General features: G+C 41.7%; 1 protein-coding gene across 2 annotated transcripts in view; it reads left to right on the top strand.

Annotated features, from left to right (window-relative positions):
• Positions 1-26,242, top strand: part of C7 (complement C7) — a 120,469-nt gene that overhangs the window by 69,382 nt on the left and 24,845 nt on the right. For both annotated transcript variants that reach the window (XM_030193081.1, XM_030193082.1), the window contains exons 11-12: positions 1,702-1,930; positions 21,454-21,628. In XM_030193081.1, the coding sequence (XP_030048941.1) occupies positions 1,702-1,930; positions 21,454-21,628 (404 nt within the window). The remainder of the gene's footprint in view (positions 1-1,701; positions 1,931-21,453; positions 21,629-26,242) is intronic.

Here is a 26,242-nt window from a genome sequence, read left to right on the forward strand (position 1 = left end):
TAATGCCCCTGACATGCCCATACTCATCCCATGGCTGTGCCCCTTTTTCAGCTATGTGTGTTAGAATTCCCTGTTCCTGTGATCACTGCTTTACCTCTTTCCAGGCCCAGGCTGAAGTTGAAAGCAGACTCAGCGCTGACACGGGACCTTTAAACACAGGCTCACATTCAAACGCTGCTGCGTCTCACCCTCTCCCTGATAGAAACTCCTGTGTCAGAGGAGGGTGAGTTATGGCAGTGCTTGAATGTAGGTTTGTATTTAAAAGCACACGCTGTTCAGGCTGTTTTCAACTTTGGCCTGGGTCTGGGAAAAGGTAGGGTAGCAGTGGCAAGAGTGGGGAGATGGTGTACATGGGAGGGGGAGATGAAATGCTGAATGGGGGGAGTAAAGGGTGGAAAGGTGGATATTGGCCACGTGGTGGTGGTGGGGGGAGATTAGCCACCTGAGGCGAGAGTAAGGAGGGGAAGAGGATGTTGCCAATATGAGGAAGAGGGTAGGGAGGGGAAGTGGGATGCTGAACTATGGGGGGATTAGAGAAAGGAAGGGGAAATGCTGGCCTTGATCCACCCTAGCGGAGGGGGGGCATACACCTGAAGGTTCACTTAGGCCTGGCTATTTTATAAAAGATTCATTGAATATGGAGCCTTTTGTAAAATATATGTAGGTGTAAAGGAAATATGTATGTTTTCCTCGAAGATGCAAAAACAAGAAGTATTTTGTGAAAATAACATGTCCGAAAAAAGGGCATGACTTTTTTTTTTTAGCTTGTAAATGCAAGTGCCCCTTGAAAATTAGCACTTTACATGCATAAGCACCCTAAACTCTATTCCATAAGGGTATTCTTAAGTGCTAAAAAACAAAATTGCAAAGGGAGCATACATATGTCCATGTTCTGCTGATGCTTTGCCCATATCTCCCACGTACATGTGCAACTTACAGAATACCTTAAGTTACATGTGTCCTTGTTGCATTTATCACCCACAGTTATACCAGGTCTATGGCTGGTGTAACTGCAGACACCTAAATATAAGGCACACTGACACATGGTTATGCTAGTGTTCTATAATGACACCTTGATACCCTGCTGTTGGTATAGAATATGCTCCTATCACAAGTTATTGGGACACCTAACTGGAGGCACCCTGTTATAGAATTACCCCTGCCGCAAAAGTACATATATGCACTTCCTGAAGCACACTTTTGCATCTACATACTTGCAAGATGTAAGGGGAATATGAAAACTGTGCCCTTAAAAAAAAACTCTCTCTATTGTACTACTTGTGACTGCACAGCAGTAGGACTTAGATATATTTTTTTTAGGCGCTGACGTTGCTAGAAATAATTTCTTCAATGGATGCTGCTGGCATCACCTATGAAAGAATCAACCTGTTTTTTGCAGTCTTTTGTTATTGCATTTCCTTGGGGGAGAGGGCTCCTCAGAGTGGAGGAGTAGCCTAGTGGTTAGTGCAGTGGACTTTGATCCTGGGGAACTGAGTTCAATTCCCACTGCAGCTCCTTGTGACTCCAGGCAAGTCACTTAACCCTCCATTGCCCCTGGTACAATATAAGTACCTGAATATATGTAAACCACCTTGAATATAGTTGCAAAAACCTCAGAAAGGCAGTATATCAAGTCCCATTTCCCTTTCCCCTTACTGAAAAACCTCACAGAATGATAAATTATCTTTGCATTTTCTGTAGCTGACTCCACTATATGAGCTGGTAAAGGAAGTGCCCTGTGCTTCAGTGAAGAGGTATTACTTAAAACAAGCAATTGAAGAGTACCTGAAAGAAACAGATCCGTGTAAATGTCAGCCGTGCCAGAACCATGGTCAGCCAATCCTGGAGGGGACTGAGTGCCAATGTCTTTGTAGACCATATACATTTGGATCAGCTTGTGAACGAGGTGTCCTTGTAGAGGACCAGCCAGGTTAGTGAATCGTTTTCTTCAGTTTTTTAATTTCCGCCTTTAGGCCTCCACTACTACTACTATTGTAAGCAGGTAAAAGAAACATTGCCTCATTCACCTGTTACTTTTACTGTTACTCTTAAACGGATCTTATATTCCGCAAATACCATATACTGGTTCATTGCAGACAACAACAAAAAAAAAGACTGGCAAAAACAGTCTAACAGCATAATATAACTCTTTAAAAATATATATAAAATCCGTGGCCGACGACGGCAATATATTTATAGAATAGGAAAGTTTTCAATAATTTACAAAATACCTCATAGTCAGTAAGTATACGAATTTCTAATAGTAAAGACTTCCATGTCAATGTCGCTTGATATTGAATGGAAGAATCAAAAATTCTTTTTGATTTTATCTGATTCGCAGAAGGAAAGCGCAGCATAAACTGGTTACGAGTTCAGCTGCAACAAGATCATGTAACAGAATAGTCAAGTTATAAAGATAGTGGTGTCATTCCATACATGATATTAAAACTCAATGTGCACAATTTAAATTGCTCTTTAGCCAGAACAGGTAGCCCGTGCAATTCCTTAAGCAAATGGCTGGCAGACTCAAGACTACCAGCCGAATATATTAGTCTGGTCATCATGTTCTGAATGAGTTGCATACGTTTAATCAATGATTTAGAACAAACATTATATACTACATTGAAGTAATCGAGTCTTCATAAGGTAAGAGATTGAACTACTATTCTGAATTTGCCAGGCTCGAAATAACCACGAATTGACCCAGTGGTGTTCCTAGGTCAGCTGCCACCCGGGGCGGATCACCACTGCGCCCCCCCCCCCGGTGCATCACGACACCCCTTCCAGCACATCACCTCCACCCCCCAAGCGCATCGGTCTTACCTCCTGGTGGTGCAGGGAGCAGTTGTGCGGCTGTCAGCTCCCCCAGTTCCCTGCCCCAAAACAGGAAGTAACATCAGAGGGAGCAGGGAACTAGTGGAGCCAACAGCCGTGTGGCTGCTCCTGGCACCCCCTTGCAGCTTGCACCCGGGGTGGACCATCCCCACTGCCCTGGCCTTGGTACGCCACTGAATTGACCTAAGCTTTCTCAATATATAAAAAGATTTACCTATTAACGATTTAATATGTGCATTAAAAGTTAACATTCCATCTAATTCCATGCCCCAAATTCTCAAACAAATCTCAAAATGAAAGAGGCAGTTATCAATAGAAAACTGTTGGGGGTATAAAGAAGGGTCCAATTGACCAAACCATACAACTGTGTTTTATCACAATTCAACTTCAATCTATGAGAAGTGATCTGATTCTCAATTAGTCTGACACATCTATTATTATTATTATTATTAGCATTTGTATAACACTACCAGACGCACGCAGCGCTGAACACCTGATACAAAGAGACAGTCCCTGCTCAAAAGAGCTTACAATCTAAATAATACAGATAGACAAGACAGTTACGGGTGAGGGAAGTAATAGGTGAGAAGGGAGGAAGGAACAAGGGGAGGGCAATTGTGGCTAGGAGCTAAAAGCAGCAGTGAAAAGGTGGGTTTTCAGCATAGATTTGAAAACATCTAACAGTATTATGCAAAGTAGTAGACCAATCACTAGTACAGGCAATACGATAGAAATATCATCTGCATATATGAAAAAACTCTAATAAAGTTTTTCTAATACCCTGCCTAGAGATTAAAGTAGTACACTGAATAGTAAAGGTGAAAGTGAGGAGCCTTGAGGCACTCCGCAGCCTGGACTCCAATTGTTGGAAAGGTTCCCATTTTTTTGTACCCTGTAAGTAAGAGATGTTAAAAACTCCTGAAACCAATTCAAAACAGCATCACTTATGCCAATGTCATTTAATCTTGTCAGCAAGATGTCATGGTCAACAAGATCAAACGCACATGACAAATCGAACTAGACTATGATGATATTTGTACCGCAGCTCAATAAGCTCCTTCTGTGAGACAGAATAGCTGTTATAACAGTCTCAGTGCTGTAATTCTTTCTAAAACCAGACTGTGATGGATGTAGTAAATCATTCTCCTCCAAGTACATATTCAACCTTTGCAAAACATACCCCTCCAGCAGTTTCACAAATACTAGTACTGAGGTTGGACAATAGTTACTGACAGCTCGCAGATCCCTCGTAACATTTTTAGGGATGGGTGTGAGAGCAGTTTCTCCCCAATGAGAAGGAAATTGCCAACATCTAGGCAATAATTTAAGCAGGATGTAAAAACAGATAAAAAAAATCATCACTCATGACATTCATCAAGTGGGCAGGACACGGGTCTAAACTGCAGTTAGACTTAGAATACGTCTTAACCAAACTTTTAGTTTCCTCCTCCGTAATTAAGTCAAAGTTGCTCCATAAGCGATCTATAGGAATATCATTGATTAGAACTAAACATTCCTTTTCCATCAAGACAGATGTGATTAGCGGCTTATGAATATTCTCAACTTTTTTTCCAAAAAATATGATGCCAGAATGTCAGCTGACGGAGTATTAAGATCATTATCTATCAAAAGATTGTCTGTATTTAAAATATCTTCATTAAACAATTTCTGAGAACTGTGCTGATTAGAATCAATGAGTTTGAAATAAAAGGCCCTCTTCTTTTCAATAATAAGTCATTTATATAAAGATACTTTCAAGGGCCAGCTTTATTAATTAAAAGTAAAGTCCATTCTCTAAACTTTCACACTTTCTAATATCATGTTTCAAGCACAAAAGCTCCTCATCAAACCACTTCTCAGATTTGCAAGGAATTTTTAATTTCACCTTTAAAGGCGCAATTTCATTTAAAATGCCTGAAGCATGCATCCGCCAACCTAAAAACAAATCGTGCGTAGTACGTAAGTAGCTCTCCTATTTTATTCCAGAATAACGAGATGTCAATTTTACCTCTAGTCTGAGTATAAACTTTCCCCCTATGTTTTCTAGCTTAAAATCCTGCCAGAAAAATTGTAAAATCCATTAAAAAATGATCCGTCCATGGCAGTGGAATTCAAGTATTAAAATGCAGATAAAGGGAAAATAAATACCATTGGTCATCGCTAACATATACAGAACATGACTCTTTTCATGGGTGCTTTGTAATGAGGGGTAATCAAATCCCAAATTATCGAAGAGATCAAAAAACTCTACAAACCTACCATCCTGCCTATCTTCTAAATGTAAATGTAAATTTACATAACCAATTAATAAAAAAGATTGGTATTGCAGAGCATATTTATTTATAACATTTGTATCCTGCATTATCCCAAACAGGTTCAGGTTCAAAGTGCCTTACAATAAGAAAAATATTGATAACAAGTAATTTACATTAAATGTACATTCAAAATGTATAAGAAAAATACAGTACTGTAAAAGAAATAGACTGTTATTAATCATCAGGAACAATAGATCTTAGTAGTAATACAGTGAATGAATTGATTTCTTTAGTGAAAGATCTTCTCATTAAGAATGTTTTCAACATATATTTAGACACATATTCCTGAATCATATCTCTATTCTCAGACCATTTGCTTGGGGGGGGGGGGGGCAATATAAAACCATACTGCATATAGTGCCTACAAATGAAGAGTCTTGAATCTTACAACATATTAATTCTAGAGAAGATGTTGAAACCTTATCTATTAAACGAGCAGTGAAAAAAAGATTTATATAGCATAGCTAAACCTCTACCATGTTTGTACAATCGTGGTGAGTGCAATATCTTATAACCAGAGAGGCACAAAGAGAACCAGGTTTCAGATAGAAATATTAAGCCTTGATCATATTCCTCAAGCATATCTCTAATGATATTAGTCTTACTCATTACCCATTTTGCATTGAAATATAAACAAGGTACCAGCATATGGGAAGCTACTTTATCTGTAGTTGTTTTGATATGCGGCAAAGTATGATTAACTCTCCAAGAAGGACAATTACCATATCAGCAATCATGAATTATAACAGGAATCTGATGACATAAAAACAGTGAGCAATCTATAAGGTTTTGTAAATTAACAGAATTAGTAAATGTTGGATGATAATTAACTTATTAGAAATCTGAACTGGAATATTCCACTTTGAGTTAGTAAAACTCAAACTGTAAGGGACCCTGCCCTATAACATAAAAAGACCCCGTTACTATAAACATAGAAAGAGCTGCATGATGAAACAAAAGAACAATTAGTTCAAACAAGAGATAAAAATAACCATGAAGTTGTCATAAAGATGTCCACAAAGCAGCCCACCAAGGGGCATTTCAGTGGCACACCTGAGGTGGTGTGCCCCAGGTACTGGCATACTTTTCACTTCCAAGGGGAGGGTGTCAGGTACTGATGACAAACCAAGTGGGTGGGGCTTAATGCCGCACTCCCCCAGCACCTCCTGAAGCAGCAAGATGGAAGTAAGGTCAGTAGGTAGACTTTGCAACAAAATTCACGCTCTGATCTGAAGATGGTAACTAGAGTTCAAACACTGGTGTGCTCTTCACTCCCAGGGAAGGGCGTCAGGTACTGATGACAAATCAAGTGAGTGGGGCTTTTCCTGGGTCCCAGGGTGGGTGAGGGCGAGGAGGCTGCTGCTGTTGGGCCCTGTATAGCAGGACAGGACTTTGGCAGTGAAATGTGCTGTGTGAAGGGAACAGGAAGGCTGCTGGGGAAGGGAGCAGGCAGTCGGGGAGGCACCACAGGCCAGTTGTGAACCCAGAAATGCTTGTGGCAAAAGCACTCCAAATCCAGCAGGCTCAGGCTTGCTGAGAAAGCAGGGTTTTTTTTCCACGGGTCCCAGGGCAGCGCTGTATGCTGGGAAAAGCAGATAAGGCCAGTTTGGGTGCATGCACAGAATGCTGCACATGCATGAAGAGAGGTAGAGTTCTACTGGGCTTGGCTGGAAGAGTGTGTGTGGAGTACACTGGAACTAGTCGCAGGGCCCTGGGAGCACAGATCTAGCAGAGGAGCTCTGGGACGTGTTTGGAGATGGCATCAGTAGAAGGAGCCTTAGCAAGGTATAAGGGGGAAGGCTCCCTTCAGGTTCCAGAAGGTATGAAAAGGTTCTATGAAGAGCTGGGTAGAGCAGGCAAGCTGAGGAGTGCCAGAGGCTTGGGCAGTATGCTGATGGGCACAAGGAGACTGTAACAGGGTGGCTGGCTAGGCATGTATGTGTGTGGCAGGCTGGCAACATCTCTGGGTAGTATGTGAATGTTCACAGTGGAAGTGTACATGCTAACGGGTGGTTCAAGGATGGGTGAAAGCAGAGCTGTTCAAGCATGGGCGGCTGCATGTGCAAATATCTGCATGCATGGCTGAACTGGAAGCTAACTTAAAGTTAGTTTAATGTGTATGTGAGTGTAAGTGTGATTGTGGGATACTGGAAGATATTTTTTAAAGCTTGGGCATAATTTTGAGCTGAAGAGGAGCCTAGTTTGAGGTGTTTGAATTAAGCACAAGGGCGCTTTGAGCAGCCTCATGGCTGCAAGCCCAAGACAATGATGCAGTTTGTTTGCTGTATGCCTGGAGCAGTTGATGGTAGTTGAGGACCAGGGAAGGGTGATTGTGTGAGTGTGCCCTGAAAGGGGTTCTTTCAGCCTAGAAACTGCTAGAAATAGCAGGGTTTGGCTGTTAGTTGATTATGAGCAGAGGACGAGGGAGAGATGTGTTTTAAAGTATTTTTCTGCATTTTAAAGAAACATTTTGAGAATGGGAGTGCCTGGAAAAAAAATCTGAGAGATTGATGCTTCATAGGGAAGGGCAGAACAGATCTGACTTACTCAAGCAAAGCCTGATTAGGCTAGATTTTAGCATATTTGGGAGCTGGTTTGAGGCTTTGCAGGTAAAGCATGTTCTTTTGGGATTTTGTCAAAGTTCCAAGTGTGGGACCTGGAACAGTCCATGATTGAACCTTGATAAGGGAGAAGAACCACAGCAGAATAATTTTAAGACTAAGGTTTCTGAATTTATGGCTGTGCTGGGTGAAGGCTGCTTACTTTTCCAAGTGCTGCTAGTCAGGATTCCAAACACTTGGGATAGAATGAAATTTTGACCCTACCTTAGAAGCCAGGACATGAAAACTCAGGCCCCAGCTGATAGATCTAAAGACAAGCTTTTCTTTTTCCTGGCAGTGGTGGTTCAGAAGATGGTATCTGCCCAGGTGTGACTGAGCCTTCCAAGGAGAATAAATGCCAATAAAAAGATTGGTGTTCTAAACAAGAGACATTGGCTTATCTTTTCTTTTCTGGGAATAGTTAGATGCACTTTAGGTTCCAGAAGAAGAGTTAGAAAACACATGAGGACACACCAGAGAGAGAGAGAGAGAGAGTCTCTTTTATTGATTTTTTAAGGTAAGGGAATATGTACTTAACTGGCTGGTGGTGAAGTTTATTTATTTTATTTATTTATTGCATTTGTATCCCACATTTTCCCACCTATTTGCAGGCTCAATGTGGCTTACATAGTTTTGTTAACAATGTCGTTCCAAGATATCAGATACAGTTAGTATTGTGCAGAGATTAAGTAGGGAAGAGAGAAGAAGGAAGAAGGAAGGAAGGGAGTGATTAGGGTAGTTATAGAGGTGGATTTTCATAACTGAGTGGGTTGGTGAGGTGAATTAGTGAGGTTATCGGTTATCGGTTCTCATTGTAGGCTTTGTTGAAGAAGTATGTTCCTGGTCCTGGTGATCGTGGTTACTGATCCATTTTGGTGAGAAGGCATGCCTACAAGAGAGCGCAAGGAAGAGGAGATACATTTTAAAAATATGTAAAGTGTGCACACTTGTTTTTAGAGAGAACATTTAAAACTGATTACTCAAGCTAATCTTAAATAACTTACCTGGTTCTCCCAGGTGCTACCTTGTTCAGGCTCTGTCTTTGGAGAGAGTTAAGATGAGAACAGAGCAGAGATTTAAAAAAAAAACAAAAAAGGATTTTTTTTTAAAACCACAAAGCAACGCATTTCTAGGCTTGAAGTTCAAAGACTAAGTTTGCCTTGCACTTATCTTATTTCTTCTTGCTGGGGGAGTTTGTAGCCTTGTTGATACATTTATGGGGAACAGCTTTGAAGTTAAATTTTGCAACTTAAATGCTATTCATATTTAGCACTTTAGTTAAGAAAGTTTTACACAGCTGTGGATTTTAAAAACAATGTTTCAATGTTTAAAAAAAAAAAAATGTTAAACCCTTTCCCCTGATACTCAAAGCTATTTAACCAGCCAGACACAGCTGCTGACCAGTTAAATAGCATATTGGTGCCTAATATTCAGCAGGAGATAACCGGTTATCTCCAGTGAATATTGCTGGTTAGCACCTAGCGCATAACTGACTATATCACATGATTTATCCAGTTAGGCACCGATATTCAGCAGCTACCGGATAAGTTCAGAAGTTAAATAGGACCACATAGATAGCTGTCTTATGTTTAACCACTAAAAAGTTAACTGGGTAGCACTGAATATTGGCATAACCGGTTAACTTTTAAACAGATAAAAAAAACCCCTGGGTATTCAATGCTGGGTTTAACGCTAGTGGTGAACAGCAAAAGTGGTGCCCGCTGCTAGCTGAATATCGGGCCCTTTCTGCACCTATGGTTTCAATGATGCATTTTAAAAGCTGAGTAAAACTATATAATTTTAACATACATGGAGGCATATTTTCAAAGCACTTAGACTTACAAAGTTCCCTAGTAACCCATGGAACTTTGAAAGTCTAAGTGTTTTGAAAATGAGCCCCTTTGTGCAGTAAACACATTTGTTGTTTGAAAGAACTTTGTACAATTTCTTTCTGCTAAGTATCTGCAGAGGTTAACACATATACTCTGATATCAACACTGGTTATTTTAATGGCTGTAAAGCTTTAGGCCAACATGTTATCACAGTTCCGGGGAAAATAATAACAGCTTCTGCTGTCGCTACTGAACTGTGATATCACCGAAGCCACAAGGGAATGTTGCAGATCTATTGTGGTGTCATGGACAGGATCATACTTTTGGTTTCAGCTCTTCCTCATGCCTTCACAACCTCTCCTGGTATGCATTCCATTCTTTACAAAGAGCCTGTGCCCAGTCTTCCATGGTTGTCTTCTGGGTCTGCTCCGACTCTCCAGGGAGTATTGCTCAAGAGACCCAATAGTCACATTTGCAAGTAAACACTATCCTGTCTATGGAGCCAAAACAGATCTGGAACACCTCTTTGTGGCTTTGGTGCTGTCCCTGTTTAGTTTGCAACAACTGATGTTATTGGTCACAGTAGTCAAGTTTTGGCTTCCCCTAAAGTGAGACACATGTAGGCCTAAAGTGAAGCAGGTGTTAAGATTATCAGTGTTGAATTTAAGAACGTATGCATTAACTCTCATTGGTGCTAAACAGAAAGAGATTTTACAAGTTTCTTTCAAAATAACAAATATGTTTTTTGCACAAGCTATATTAAAAAGATGTTATCTCAGTTTTTAAAATTTGTTTTTAGGACCATTAAGAGCAGAAACGATTTAAGACTTCTTTAAAAACATTTAAAATTCACAGCTGTGTGTGTCTTTCTTACTAAGGAGCTAAATACAGTTACCTAATATGTTGCAGAATTCTTTTCTAAGGCTTCTTCCCTGTTGTGTTATTGGGCTACAAATTCCCCAGTGAACAAGATTAGATAAGTATCAGCCAAAAATATTTTCCAAATCTCAATTTTCTTTTCAAACTCCAAAACATGTTGCTTTGAGGTAAAATTTCTTGTCTGCTCTTTTCCCAGCTTAATTATTTCAAGAGACAGAATTTGGAAAGGACTGTGCCCAGATGCACCAGGTAAGTATTACCAAGTTTAGCTTGAGTACTCGAAGGTTAAATGATTAAATTGTGTGTACACTTTAACAACAACAAAAAAAATTATCTCCTCTTCCATGCACTCTATTGTGTAGGCATGCCTCCTCACTGGACCAGACTAGGAACCAGGCCCACCAGGAACATGACCTCCTCTACCAGCTAGGTACATGCCCACTACCTTACTTTTAAAAATCAATAAAAGAGTTGTTTGTGGTGCATTCTTCTTGTGTTACTTAGTTCTTCTTGTGGAACCTAGAGTGTGACTAGAGCTAATCCCAGAGAAATAAAAAGATAAGCCAGTATTACCTATCTAATCCCCAACCCCTTTAAAATGATACACCTGGGCTTTCAAACAATCTCTGTCAGCAACAATTATCCTCAGCTCCGCTGCCTGGAAAAGAAAGGCTTGTCTCTGGCCCCTTCACCTGGAGTCTGAGTTTTCAGATCCTGAATTTGAAAGGCAGGATCAGAATTTATTCTGTTCTTAAAACTCTGGCAATCCTGTCCAGCAGTGCTTGCCATAGGAAATAGCCTTCACCCAGTGTAACCGTTAATTCAGAACCTCAGCTTTAAAACTATACTGCTGTGGCTCTTCCTCTTAAAGAGCTGTGTTTGGCAGCTTTAGGCAAATAGGCATGCTCTCTTGAACAGTGCAGCACTGTTCTTCCTTATATCCAAAATTCTTCAAGTTTCTCCTCTGAGAAACCTGGCCTAAGTAGCCAAAAAAAAAAGAAAAGAAAAAGACAACTGAATTACAGCATACCTACAGATCTAACAAGATTCAGTCTTAACCAGATGTGATCAACAGCCATACCAGCTGCTGTTATAGAGACTGAGTAGTGCTGAAGCTAAGGTTGGGTTACTGAACGTTTCTTGTGTCGTGGACAGGATATGTTTTGGAGGTTTCCTAGGGTGTGTGTGTGTGACTCTGCAGCCTGCAGGCACAGGTTAGCCCTTCAGTGATACCCTGTTTTCCCTAGGAGAGTTTGAGTCAGGGTTCTGACATGGAGGTCCTTTGAGAAGAATGAAGACTTTATCAGGAAAGCAAGATGAGGCAGAAAGAACAGAGAAGCTACTCATACAGGGCTAACAGAAAAGGAAGGAGACCCTTGGTTTATTATTGTTGTGGGCAAGTTGGAAATGTCTGCCAAAACTGCACACTTACCATGAGATATTGGGAATACGAATCTTATTACAGTGAATATGAAGAGAATTATGAACTCTTGTTCAGTACCGAAGAGTTCATGACAATATTTGAGTACCAGGAGACACAACAAGGAAGAAACCAGAGAGGGGAGTGGCATCAGAGAAGCTGGCGTGGAAGTGAGCCGAGAGAACAATATCAGGAGAGTCAGCAAGCAAGGGAGCTGTGGAATAAAGATGTTGCTTTTGAAGAAATGATGAAACGATTGACAGCAGAATACCACAGAAGAAAACAGCTGGTTGAGGAAGGGGAAGCAAATCTGGGTGAGATGGTTTTGAAAGAACCCAGTTCCTCCAAAGAAAGGGAAGACCATACTTATGATAACTCTGAGATGGTGAGTGATGGTGAACATGAAGACCATACTTATGATGAGTCTGAGATGGTAAGTGATGGTGAACAGGAAGATCTGGCCAAAGCGTCTGTCTACTGTGAGGAGAAGGGTGCTCAGAAGCCTACCGATGAGCAGCTGTTTAACTCACCATAAATATGCTCCTGCAGTGATAGGGTGCTCCTAAAGAACCTGAGGACCAGGCAGAGGAGGAGGAAGTGGAAGAAACAATGTTGGAAGAACACGGTGAAACATTGGATCCAGGACCATCATTAGTGTGGATTCCTGTTGACATGCAAGTCCTCCTCTTTGAGTTTGATGAGGTAAGGAAGGGGTTATAGCAAATCACCATAATGGAAGAGATTGTGATGGAAAAGCCAGAGATAGATCAGAAAACAGAGGAGACAGAATGCCCGGACTGTTGCAATCCAGAGCGAGTGCTGGGTGAAGATGCTTCTCTGGAACAGGAGGGCCCGGAAGGAGTTGCTAGAAGATGATAGTCAATCTTTTCCCTCTCCAGAGTCAGGATGGGAGGAAGATTGGGGAATGGCCCTTGAGGAGGAAGCACAAACTGAAATAGAGTTCAAAGTAGACATTTCTGAGGAAAAAACATGTTGAAGAGAAGAGCAGGAACCGTAAGATTTGACTGCAGTCGTGGTATTCTGGGTGGAGCATGCAATAGAAGTGGAAGTGGCAGAAGAATTCCTCAAATGGGAGAACAGTGATATAGCTGTTGGGAGAGCTGATGAGGAGAGAGAGAAGAAGAAACTGAGCTCAGAGCATTAGAGGAAAAAGGGGAATGCTCAAAGTAGCCACTTATCACCTCTACAAGGGCAACTGAAAATAATTTGGTCAATTTGGAAGTTGTAATGAAGAGAAGGAACCGAGCTAAAGAGAGACAAGTAGTCCGTAAAGGTGCAGGGGCTGGGAAAGCATCTTCTCCAGAATTCCTGGCAATAGGAAGAAAAAGAAACAGGAAGGAAGAGGAAGATCCTGTTCAAGAGAATGATCAGAGTTCAGGAACGAGGAGGCAACCAGTCAGTGATGATCAAGAACATGGGAGTGACAAGGAAAAGAGGAATCCGAGTAAAGACTCCCTGCTATCAAGGGTTGGTCCTCTGAAGTGCCAAAAGCGAGGTGTTGTAAAGCAGCAAGAAAAGCGATACTATGATTTTCAGAAGAAAAAGAAGAAGAAGGGATCTTGTCAGGACCTGCGACCGGACTCTCTCTGGGAGACAGGGTGTTGCAGGGTGCCCTGGTGCAAGACCCAATGTTATAAGGAAAACACATGGGATCTAAGTAAATTAAAAACTGGCATCTTAAAGGAAGAGACCACATAAAGGTAGATTAACTTGTGAAATGGTAGAGTACTTATTGCATACAACTAAGCAATTAGGTGAAAAACAATGTTACCAGAGACATGTATCCAAGAAAACACATTGTTATGAGGTTGGCAAAAGCATTGTGTTTAGAAAAGTGATAACATTAATGGAATTATGAAGTGGTTACACTTTGAAAAAGGGAAAATGATGTGTTAAAATGTTTGTGATGTATATTTAAATCAGTTGTGATGTTACGGAAATGTCGGGGTCTACATTTTCTTCACAGGGACGAAAGTAAAGGGGTTTAAAATAAATACATTTTCCTTACCCTTGGAGGGGGGGACCATTTTGGGGTCTGTCCTGGGCTCTTGGGGGCTGCAGCAGTGACCCATTTTCTTTTACTCATTTTCAGGGTCCAGAGGTGATCTGAGGGTGGCAAACATATAAGAGATGATTCCTGACAGAGCTTTCAATCTAACACAATCAGGTCAAATAAGGAATTAAGGAATTATTTATTGTGGGAATTATTAAAACAAAACATGGGTACTCAACAGGTGAATAGGGAGTAAAAAAGTTAAAAGCAGCTTTGCAAAGATGGGCTTTTATCCTAGACAGAGCATGACTTACTGACTCAGGAAGTCTATTTCAGGCATGTGGCAGAATGAAGTCTGGAGTTGGTAGTGGAGGAGAAGGTATGACTTACCAGATGAACAGAGTTGCTGAGGAGAGATGTAGGGAACTCTTGCTGAGTTACCCTGACCTGTTCTACCTGAGAGCTAGAACGGAGACCATTTTTGAAACGAAACATTTCAGTGCTGTCCTTTAGCTAGCAGAGTTTACCAGTGCAGTATCCCAGTGGTTCTCCATCCTGTCCTCTGCTCCACCATAACCAGTCTTTTTTTTTTGGCCAGTTGCAATGAATATGCATGAGTACACAAGTATCATCTGTCATTCCGGAGCCCAAGTGTATCACAACAAAACCCCACATGCACTGGCCTCTGTGAGTAGGAGACACAAACCAGATGGGCCCTAAGACTATGCATCTTTCTTTCGTCCTGTCTGGTATGTTTTTTTTCTTAAGGATAATTTTAGTATAATTTCCCTTGGCAGATAGAGATGCATGAATTTTTAATGTGGAAAAGCGAATCAGGAGAATTTGCCTTGTTTGCCAGTGTTAACATTTCACAGCAAATACTTTCAACAGAAAATCAAATATGAAAAATGGTAATGAAACAAATGGAAACAAATATACAGTTTGCTGTGGATTGCCACAAACTATTTGCAAACTGCACTGGATCTGGGAAATTTTACCTTTCTGCAGTTTATATAGAATTAATCCTATGAAAATCTGTACAGGTTAATATTCAAAAGTATTTACAGTGGGGGAAATAAGTATTTGATCCCTTGCTGATTTTGTAAGTTTGCCCACTGACAAAGACATGAGCAGCCCATAATTGAAGGGTAGGTTATTGGTAACAGTGAGAGATAGCACATCACAAATTAAATCCGGAAAATCACATTGTGGAAAGTATATGAATTTATTTGCATTCTGCAGAGGGAAATAAGTATTTAATCCCTCTGGCAAACAAGACCTAATACTTGGTGGCAAAACCCTTGTTGGCAAGCACAGCGGTCAGACGTCTTCTGTAGTTGATGATGAGGTTTGCACACATGTCAGGAGGAATTTTGGTCCACTCCTCTTTGCAGATAATCTCTAAATCATTAAGAGTTCTGGGCTGTCGCTTGGCAACTCGCAGCTTCAGCTCCCTCCATAAGTTTTCAATGGGATTAAGGTCTGGTGACTGGCTAGGCCACTCCATGACCCTAATGTGCTTCTTCCTGAGCCACTCCTTTGTTGCCTTGGCTGTATGTTTTGGGTCATTGTCGTGCTGGAAGACCCAGCCACGACCCATTTTTAAGGCCCTGGTGGAGGGAAGGAGGTTGTCACTCAGAATTGTACGGTACATGGCCCCATCCATTCTCCCATTGATGCGGTGAAGTAGTCCTGTGCCCTTAGCAGAGAAACACCCCCAAAACATAACATTTCCACCTCCATGCTTGACAGTGGGGACGGTGTTCTTTGGGTCATAGGCAGCATTTCTCTTCCTCCAAACACGGCGAGTTGAGTTCATACCAAAGAGCTCAATTTTTGTCTCATCTGACCACAGCACCTTCTCCCAATCACTCTCGGCATCATCCAGGTGTTCACTGGCAAACTTCAGACGGGCCGTCACATGTGCCTTCCGGAGCAGGGGGACCTTGCGGGCACTGCAGGATTGCAATCCGTTATGTCGTATTGTGTTACCAATGGTTTTCGTGGTGACAGTGGTCCCAGCTGCCTTGAGATCATTGACAAGTTCCCCCCTTGTAGTTGTAGGCTGATTTCTAACCTTCCTCATGATCAAGGATACCCCACGAGGTGAGATTTTGCGTGGAGCCCCAGATCTTTGTCGATTGACAGTCATTTTGTACTTCTTCCATTTTCTTACTATGGCACCAACAGTTGTCTCCTTCTCGCCCAGCGTCTTACTGATGGTTTTGTAGCCCATTCCAGCCTTGTGCAGGTGTATGATCTTGTCCCTGACATCCTTAGACAGCTCCTTGCTCTTGGCCATTTTGTAGAGGTTAGAGTCTGACTGATTCACTGAGTCTGTGGACAGGTGTCTTTCATACAGGTGACCATTGCCGACAGCTGTCTGTCATGCAGGTAACGAGTTGATTTGGAGCATCTACCTGGTCTGTAGGGGCCAGATCTCTTACTGGTTGGTGGGGGATCAAATACTTATTTCCCTCTGCAGAATGCAAATAAATTCATATACTTTCCACAATGTGATTTTCCGGATTTAATTTGTGATGTGCTATCTCTCACTGTTACCAATAACCTACCCTTCAATTATGGGCTGCTCATGTCTTTGTCAGTGGGCAAACTTACAAAATCAGCAAGGGATCAAATACTTATTTCCCCCACTGTATATGGTTTCTGCTGACTACATATATTTTTTATTTTAATTTATGCCACTTATATGTAGGAAGGATAATTTATACGGGCCCTTTTATGAAAGCATAGCAAGCCTACTGTGGGCTTGCTGAATGGCAATTCAGCTCTACTGGTGGGCTCCCGACGCACGCCATTCCCAGTGCTAGAAAATAATTTTTTATTTTCTACCACCAGGCTACCATGGGAGCCCTTAAAGTCTCTTAAATAGCCACGCAGCAAGTGTTTAACTTACTGCATGGCCGTTTCCTTTCTTTTAAAAATATCCTTTTACCAGCAGTGGTAAAAGGGGGCCTCGGCACACGGTACACCCACGCGCTGATGCTACCGCGGGGCCTCTTTTATCACCACTTGTTAAAAGGAGCCCATAATGTGCCATATATGTGGATGCAGCCAGTATAAGTAGAAAGGCAGCAATTGTATAAAGGGGAAATGCACATATACCCCTGGATTCTATGTATGGTGCTCAAAGTTGCACATGCAAATTTGGGCATGTGCCCAATTTGCATGGGCAATTTAATTGAGCAATGAGCCAATTAGTTCCAATAATTGGTTGCTAACAATCAATTATTGGTGCTAATGGCAACAATTTGGATTTACATATGCATCTTGCTAGACGCTATTCTATAAAGATGCATGCGTAAATCTTTCAGCGTGTAACTGAGAAGGGGGCATGACTATGGGAGGGGTATGGGTGGGTCAGGGCATTCACTAATGATGCATGTATTATTATAGAATTCGGGGGATCTATTCCTAATTTATGTGTAAATCTTCGTGCCCAAATTTGGATGCAGATCCTGGTGTTGGATGTTATTCTATAAACAGCTTACATTGTACCGTAGAGGCGTTTGCCATCTCCGGTAGAGAAACAAATACAAAAAGTTGTGGTCGAATAAGGTTCATATGTTATAGACACATTGGGGAATCATAGAGAGGAAGAGTTGTGCAGAGCTTTGGTTTCGTTGTGTTGCAGGGTTTAGGCACTTAAGTTGGGTCGATAGGGTATGCCTTTTTGAACAGGTTGGATTTTAGTGATTTCCGGAAGTTCAGGTAGTTGTACATTGTTTTCATGGCTTTTGGTAGTGCATTCCACAGTTGTGTGCTTATGTAGGAGAAGCTGGATGCATAGGTTGGCTTGAGTAGTGGAGATTTAGGTATGTTCGTGTTGATCTGATTGTCTTATTGGTAGGTCTATGAGGTCTGTCCCAACTCAGAGCGCTGTTTATAGAATAGCGTTAGTGCTAATTTTTTTTCAGCACCATTTATTGAATCTAGTCCATAATAGTCCATATTATAAAATCAACTCTTATATGTGCCACTAGTGGCAAAAGCATAATGTACATATTTGTGTCTGCTCTGGAGCAGCTATAAATAAACACATGGATGCCTGCCAGTTATACATGCAAGACTACTACTACTTAACATTTCTAAAGCGCTACTAGGGTTATGCAGTGCTGTACAATTTAACATAGAAGGACAGTCCCTGCTCAAAGAGCTTACAATCTAGAAGACAAGTGAACGGTCAGTCCGATAGGGGCAGTCTGGATTTACTGAACGGTAAGAGTTAGGTGCCTGATATTCAATCTGCAGTAGTAAGCGACTTGTAGACCACTCACAGCTGTGGGCTGAATTCAGGGCTGCCGAGAGACATAGCCGGGCCCGGTGCAGAACCGGACCACCACAAGCTGCCCCCCCCCCCCACATGCACCAACCTCCCCACTCACACCACCCGCCCACTCCCTTACCTTTCAGTTTTTGCCTCCAAGGGGGGGGGGCCTTGCACCAGCAAGTTGCTTCCTGCATGCCTGCTCCCATGGTCTGTCCTCTCCTGCTTCTGTCTGTGCTGGGAGTCAGGACCCAGATGATCGCATTAACGCAATATTGCACTAATGCAATCATCCGGGTCCTGGGCGGCACACAGGAGCAGGGGAGGACAGAACTGGAAGCAGGCAGCAGGAAGAAGCTTGCTGGCACTGGGCCTGGTCCAGGGAATTTTGCCCCCCTTCCCTCCTCTCAGTGACCCTGGATGAATTAGCCCCAGATAGTCAATGCTGGGGCATATCTAGCCTCTGGCCTTGAATATACTTGTTAGTGTGGCAACCTGGAAATTAAATGGGCACTGGCTGATATTAATACCAGTGCTTGGTTAACTGGGTGGATACAGTTAGGACAGCCTTTTTCCTGTTCTAACTTTATCCTCATACTGAGGGGCCTTTTAACAAAAGGGCTGTCGTGTGGCAACCCAGAGCTATCGCCGGCCCAATGCAGCTGCTGGTGGTAGTTCCGGCTTAAGTGCATGCCATTTCTGGCATGCTGTAAAATATTTTTGGACTTTTGCTGTGGTGCTAACCCAGCATTAATCGGCGTAGCCTGGTTACCGCTGGGTTACCGTGGGAGCCCTTACTGCCACTTCAGTAGGTGGCAGTAAATATTCCCCACCGCATGTGGTAAAAAGGGCCCTGGCTATCGGGAAAAACGTCCCCCACTGCTACCGCAGGGTCCTTTTTACTGCACCTTTGTATAAGGACCCTTTAGTTGTTTTACAGACTAAAAATCACACTAATTGGCTAAATAGGAGCTCCGCCCAAACTCCACCTCTGGACTGCCCTTGCATATGGCCAGTTAGAGCTGGTATTCTGCAGCACTATCTGGTTAAGTGCTTGTGAATATTAGTGGCCAGCCAGCTCAGCAGGTTTTGACCAAGCAAGAGCCTTTCCTGCCCGGTTAAAGTCCTTTGAATATTGACCCCACAGACTATTGCATTTTGTAAAGTATATATATATATATACAACCACAAAACTCTCCATATATTTTTATATTTGTATGTAGGGAAGAATGTTATAAAAACAAATTCTATGTGTAAATCTACATATAAAAAGTCTTTATAGATGCTCCGGGCTGCTGGAATAACATCTTATTTTAATCATGATATCACCAAATATGGATCAAGTTGTCACTGATCTCACTGATATCTATCTCAGATACAAGAGTTTGATTTCTTACATCCAAAAAGTGGCATAAATCTGCATTGGGATGTTTTTCTTGCAAAAACGTCCAGATTGGTATTTTCAAAACCAATTTTTAGAAGTTTTTCTATGAAGTCCATCAGAAGTGCATTCAAATCACAAGGGGGCATGTCAGGGTGTGTTAAAGGTAGATCTGGACATTCCTAACACTTGGATGTTTTTCTGCCACAATGGAACAAAAGAAAAACATCCAGGGCTATAAGTTGGATGTTTTGGTCTAGACCTGTTTTATTAGTGAATAAGCCACAAAAAAGTGCTCTAAATGACCAGATGACTACTGGAAGGAACCAGGGATGATCTCCCCTTACTCCCCCAGTTGTCACTACCCCCCCCCCCCCCCCCACACACACAAATGTGATTTAAAACATTACTTACCAGCCTCTATACCAGCTTCAGATGTTATACTCAGGCCCATTAGAGCAGATGCAGGTCTCTGGAGTAGTCTAGTGGTGGATGCAGTGCACTGCAGACAGATGGACCCAAACCCATACCTCACTCTACCTGTTACACATTTGATGGAAACTGTGAGTCCTCCAAAGCTCACCAGAAACCCACTGTACCCACATATAGGTGCCCCCTTCACCTATAATGGCTATTTTAGTGGTATACAGTTGGGGGTACTGGGTTTTGAGTGAGTTTTGGGGGGCTTAGCAGACAAAATAAGGGAGCAATGGAAGAGATGTGTAGCTGGGATCATTTATTTGAAGTCCATTGCAGTGCCTCTTAGAGAGCCCCATTGCTCTCCTGGGATGTCTGTGTGGCCAGTGTACTTAAGATGCTGGCTCATCCTACATTCCAGTGGCTTGTTTTTGTGTGTTTTTAACATGGATGTTTTTTTTTCAAAAATGAATCAAAAAGATAAATGCACAGAGTACAAAAACATCTAGCAAATAGCCATTTTTGAAAAAAATAGAAGTTTTTCTGTTTTGAAATTCCCCACTTGAATTTTGAACGTTTTTAGCAAAACGTCCAAAGTTGGACTTAGATGTTATATCAAAAATGCCCCTCTTTATCACCTTTTAAAGACATTCTCCCAATGTGGTATACATCAAAAATAATCTGGACACAAGCAATAGAAAATTACAGCAGAAAAAAGTTTCAAATAACAATACACATTTTGGCATAGTATGCTACTTATAATATTGGGCCTGATATTCAGACTGTGGGAGGTAGCCAGGCTGCCTCCCGTGGTTAACGCTGTACCCAGATAGTCAATGCCAGGCATTTCTGGTGACCAGCATTGAGTATATGGCCAGTTTAAGTTTAACTGGCCAAGCTGATATTCAGCGTTGGCCAGTTAAGTTTAAACCAGCCAAAGATATTCCATCTATTTTTGCAGCCTAATTTGGTTGCCAAACTTAGCTGGTAATGCACTGAATATTGGTGGACAGCCGGTTATATCGCATGATATAACCAACTATCCAGTAAACACTAACCGGCAATATTCAGCAGGAGATAGCCGCCTATCTCCTGCTGAATATTGCCAGATAGCCGGTTAAGTGCCATTTAACCAGACAGGAGCTGTTCCTGGCCAGTTAAATGATTTTAAATATTGGGCAGAATTATGAACAAGACTAACCCCCTCTGTTTACTAAAGCTTAGCTCGAGTAATCTGCAGCAGGGCCCATTTTATTCCTATGGGCCCTGCTGCAGATAACACGAGCTAAGCTTTAGTAAACAACCCCCTAATTCACCTATTCTAATAATACAAGCCCCCCCTAGACAATCACCATTTTTGTTCTACCAGAATTCTCAGGGGATTCCTTTCATTCTTATAGGCACTCTTTGGTGAAAAGGAGATATTTTGATTAGATTCTAAAGACCAAAAAGATCATTGTCATCTGTTTTAGGCGTCATTGATGGCAGCTGGAGCTGTTGGTCCTCATGGAGTTCCTGTGTCACACAAAAGAGATTGAGAAGTAGAAGCTGCAATAACCCATACCCAAGTGGTGGTGGAAAATCCTGCATTGGAGACAATTTTGAAAGCCAGCAGTGTGATGAGGATGAAGAACTCAAACATCTTAGGTACATTTTTTTTTGTTACATTTGTACCCTGCACTTTCCCACTCATGGCAGGCTCAATGCGGCTTACATGGGGCAATGGAGGATTAAGTGACTTGCCCAGAGTCACAAGGAGCTGCCTGTGTAGGGAATTGAACCCAGTTCCTCAGTACCAAAGTCCACCACCCTAACCACTAGGCCACTCCTCCACTCAGTACAATCTTGGTATCCATAGAGCTAAATATTTCTTATTTTCAGTTTTATGTTTCTCAGTCATTGTTTTATTTATTATTTTTCTGATCATGGTAATATTCGCTAAGCAACCAATTTGGTTGGATGGGAAATGGAAGTCTTGTATTTATTTACTGATTTGGGATTTCACTTTCATTCAGTACTTTGTCTATCTCTTAACGATGCCATTTAGTGACAATTGTTTGGATGGTCTTTATCATATTGCTGTCTGTACTCCAGAGCAATATTATCAAACTTTCTGTGGCTGACACCCCATTATTGTGGCTTCAGAAAGCATGCAACCCTAGGAGGCCTACCTTTACATCTGTGTTGCTGCTTTTGACCCTTGTACATTGTCACAGCTGACGTTGCTGTCATTCCCCATCTTCCAAGGAGCTCACATATACTTAGGGCCCTTTTACTGAGCAGTGCTAAATAGTGGCCTGCGCTATCCCCAGCATGGGTCTTTACCATGTGCTAAGGCTACTTTAAAGTTACTGGGAGCTGGATGATTTCTCTATTTTGCCAATAATGACCACGTGCTAATTTCTCCATTAATATGTGGCCATTTTCGCATGAGCACTTAACTACACCTGCTTTCTAGATGGTAAGGGCTTACGTGCTAACCACCTGCTAATCAGTTAGCATGCGACAATGTAGCTGCGATAACCAATTAGCGCAGAACATGCCTACTCTCTGCCCCCAGACCCACTCTAGCACAAAAATATTAAAATTATGTTTTAGCATATGGGTAGCACATGCACATGCAAGAACAACCATGGGATGCCTGAGCATGCCCACGGTAGTGCTTTTTAACCTGTGGTAAGCGTGTGTTGGTGCTTGCTGCAGCTTAGTAAAAGGGCCCCTTAATTGCAGCACAAACTCATCAAGAGACCTGGACTGATGAGGTTATTTTTTTGGCATGCTCTGGTCATGACCCTGAATGCCAATGTTTCAACTCATTTAGGGTAGTGACCTACAGTTTAGGAAGCTCTGCTTTAGAGTTTAATCACTTTTATGACCTTCCACTTATTTAATCTTTGGAGTGGAGGAGTAGCCCACTGGTTAGTGCAGCAGACTTTGATCCTGGGGAACTGAGTTCAATTCTCACTGCAGCTCCTTGTTACTCTGGGCAAGTCACTTAACCTTCCATCGCCCCAGGTATAATTAAGTATCTGTATATACTTTGTAAACTGTTTTGAATGTAGATGCAAAAAACACAGAAAGGTAATATATCAAGTCCCAGTTCCCCCTCCCTCCCCCCTTGTAATCCTCTTACCTGCTTTAGAGAACCTATCGACTATAGCTACCTTAAGCATCCCTCTCCTTCTTCTTTCTATCCTCATCTAACCTCTGCACAATAATACATGTATATGTCACCTTGCAATGACAATGTTATCAAAACTATGTAAGCCATATTGAGCCTGCAAATAAGTGGGATAATGTGGGATACAAATGCAATAAATAATAATAATATTGGCAAAAGTGTCAAGTATTGCACCATATATTCTAGTATATGATTGTTAACCCCTAATATTAGTAATTAGATCTCATTGCATAAAATGGGACCTGTGCTAAAATAGCACTAGATAGTGGTAAAATAGCACATCTTAATGATTGAAAACTACACCCTACAGTGTCTTGTCATTAAAGTAAGTTGCGTTTGCATTACCAGTATGAATAAAGCATATTGGGGACAAATCTATAATAGGGCATCTACAATTATGTGGCCTGGGGGCACATGGTAGGAGTCTATTCTATAAAGGAATGTAGATGACTACTTTTCTTTATAAAATACTAGGTTATTATTAGGTATTTATAATACTGCCTGTCAGTGTTGCCACTATAAAGTGGTTTACAGACTAAAACACATCTAGAAGAAAACTCTACTTAAAAGGTTAGAAGAGACAGAGAAATAAGGCAGAGTGTTTCAAGGGATAAGAGAGAAGTCCATGACATACATGCTTAACCAAAGGCATGAGCACTTAGGTCAGCCATAGAGCTGTTGTGAGTGTTAGAATCTAAGTGCTGCAGGTACCTGTCTATTTATTTGTTACATTTGTATCCCACATTTCCCCACCTATTTGTAGGCTCAATGTGGCTTACATAGTACCGGAGAGGCCTTTGCAGGCTCCAGTGTGAACAAATACAGGGTGATATTGTGGTAAGATCAAGTTCATGTGGCACAGCCACATTAGGGAATCAGAGAATGGAAGAGTTGCGGTATGTCCATTACGTGCTTTAGTTTGGTTGTGTTGCAGAGATTAGGCATTTAAGTTGGATCGGTAGGGTATGCCTTTTTAAACAGGTTGTTTTTTAGTGATTTCCGGAATTTTAGGTGGTCATAAGTCGTTTTCAAGGCTTTTGGTAATGCGTTCCACAGTTGTGTGCTTATGTAGGAAAAACTAGATGCGTAAGTTGTTTTGTATCTAAGTCCTTTGCAGCTTGGGTAGTGCAGATTTAGATAAGATCGTGTTGATTCGGATGTATTTCTAATTGGTAAGTCAATCAAGTCTGTCATGTAACTCGGGGCTTCTCCGTAGATGATTTTGTGAACCCGGGTGCAGATTTTGAAGGGGAAGCGTTCTTTGATTGGGAGCCAGTGTGGTTTTTCGCGGAGGGGTTTTGCGCTTTCAAATCGCGTTTTACCAAATATAAGCCTTGCTGCCGTGTTTTGAGCGGTCTGAAGTTTCTTTAAGGTTTGTTCTTTACATCCCGCATAAATTCCATTGTAGTAATCTAAGTGGCATAGTACCATTGATTGTATCAGGTTGCGAAATGTTTCCCTGGGGAAGAATTGCTTCATGCGTTTGAGTTTCCATATTGAGTGGAACATTTTCTTTGTTGTGGATGCCACTTGGCTCTCTAGTGCTAAGTTACGGTCCATTGTAACGCCAACAATTTTCAAGCTGTCTGAAATAGGAAGGGTGTGATCTGGGGTGTTGATACTTGTGGGGATGTCCGCGCTGTGTTTGGTTGAGAGGATGAGATAATGAGTTTTTTCTTTATTGAGTTTTAGTTGAAATGCATTTGCCCATGAATCCATGATGTTCAGGCTGAGCTTAATTTCGTTGGTGATTTCTGTCAGTTTGGTTTTGTAAGGAATGAATATTGTGACATCATCTGCATATATGAAAGGGTTAAGGCCATGGTTGGATAAGGACTTAGCAAGTGGGGTCATCATTAAGTTGAATAGGATCGGTGATAGCGGTGATCCTTGCGGTACTCCACAGTCTGCTTTCCACGGTGATGGTATGTTTGAGTTTGATTTTACTTGATATGTTCTTGTGGTTAGGAAACCTTTGATCCTGCTAAGTATGTTATCACCAATCCCGAACTTATCTAGTAATTTTATTAGTATATTAGGTTTACCATGTCAAATGCGCTAGACATGTCAAATTGGAGGAGAAGGATGTTTTTGCCTGTTGCTATTTCCTGCTTGAATTTGGCTAGAAGAGTGAGTAATGCTGTTTCCGTGCTGTGGAGGGGAGCACTTACAGTGTGAGTGGGAACCCTTCCCATGCCCTACCCACACATATGTGGCAGCAAAACACCCAAGCACTATTCCATAAGGACTTACGTAAGTGACATGGAAGGGGAATAGACAGGGATGCCACTTAATGTGTGCAACTTGCAGAATACAATACATTACTTGTGTCCTTGCCACATATCAGCATCAGCAGGTCTATGGCTGGTGTAACTCTGGGCACCTAAATGAAGGTGCATCGATACCTAGTATTCTATAGTGGAATCTGGGCACTCAAATGTTCTTATAGAATAGGCTCTCAATGTTTCTACATTCTTGTCAAACAGCCAAAAAGTTACATTAGATATGACTTAAAAACTAAAAAAATAGATCTGATTGTTTTTTTTTAAATGCCAGCAGGAAAAAGACGATACTGCCTCTATATGCTGATAGAGACATTTAAGTACCCAGAGGGGTGTCTCTTTTGATTGTAAGGAAACTCTAGAATGAGGTGGCATAGGATGAAAGTGAAAGACTCAGGAGTAACCTAAGGAATTAATTCTTCACAGAAAGGGTGGTGAACTAACAATGGAGGTGATAGAGATGAACCCTTTTGATATTCAAAACCATTTAACTGGCTAGGAACGACACCTGGCTGGTTAAATGGCACTTAACCGGCTATCCGGCAATATTCAGTGAGGAATAGCCAGTTATCCCCAACTGAATATTCTCGGTTGTGCCAAGGAGATAACTGGCTATATCCGAATATTCAATTCATATCTGGCTATTGTAAGTGGCCACTTCAGCCTCTTAAATAGCTGGTATATCTTTAGCCAGTTTAAAGTTAACCGGTTATCTTCAAATATTGACTTAGCCGGTTAACTTTAAACTACCTAAAAATAAACCAGATATTCAATGCCAGTCACCAGAAATGGCCCAGC

The sequence above is a fragment of the Microcaecilia unicolor genome, chromosome 2 (assembly GCF_901765095.1).
Source record: "Microcaecilia unicolor chromosome 2, aMicUni1.1, whole genome shotgun sequence".
Classification (NCBI taxonomy): Eukaryota; Metazoa; Chordata; class Amphibia; order Gymnophiona; family Siphonopidae; genus Microcaecilia; species Microcaecilia unicolor.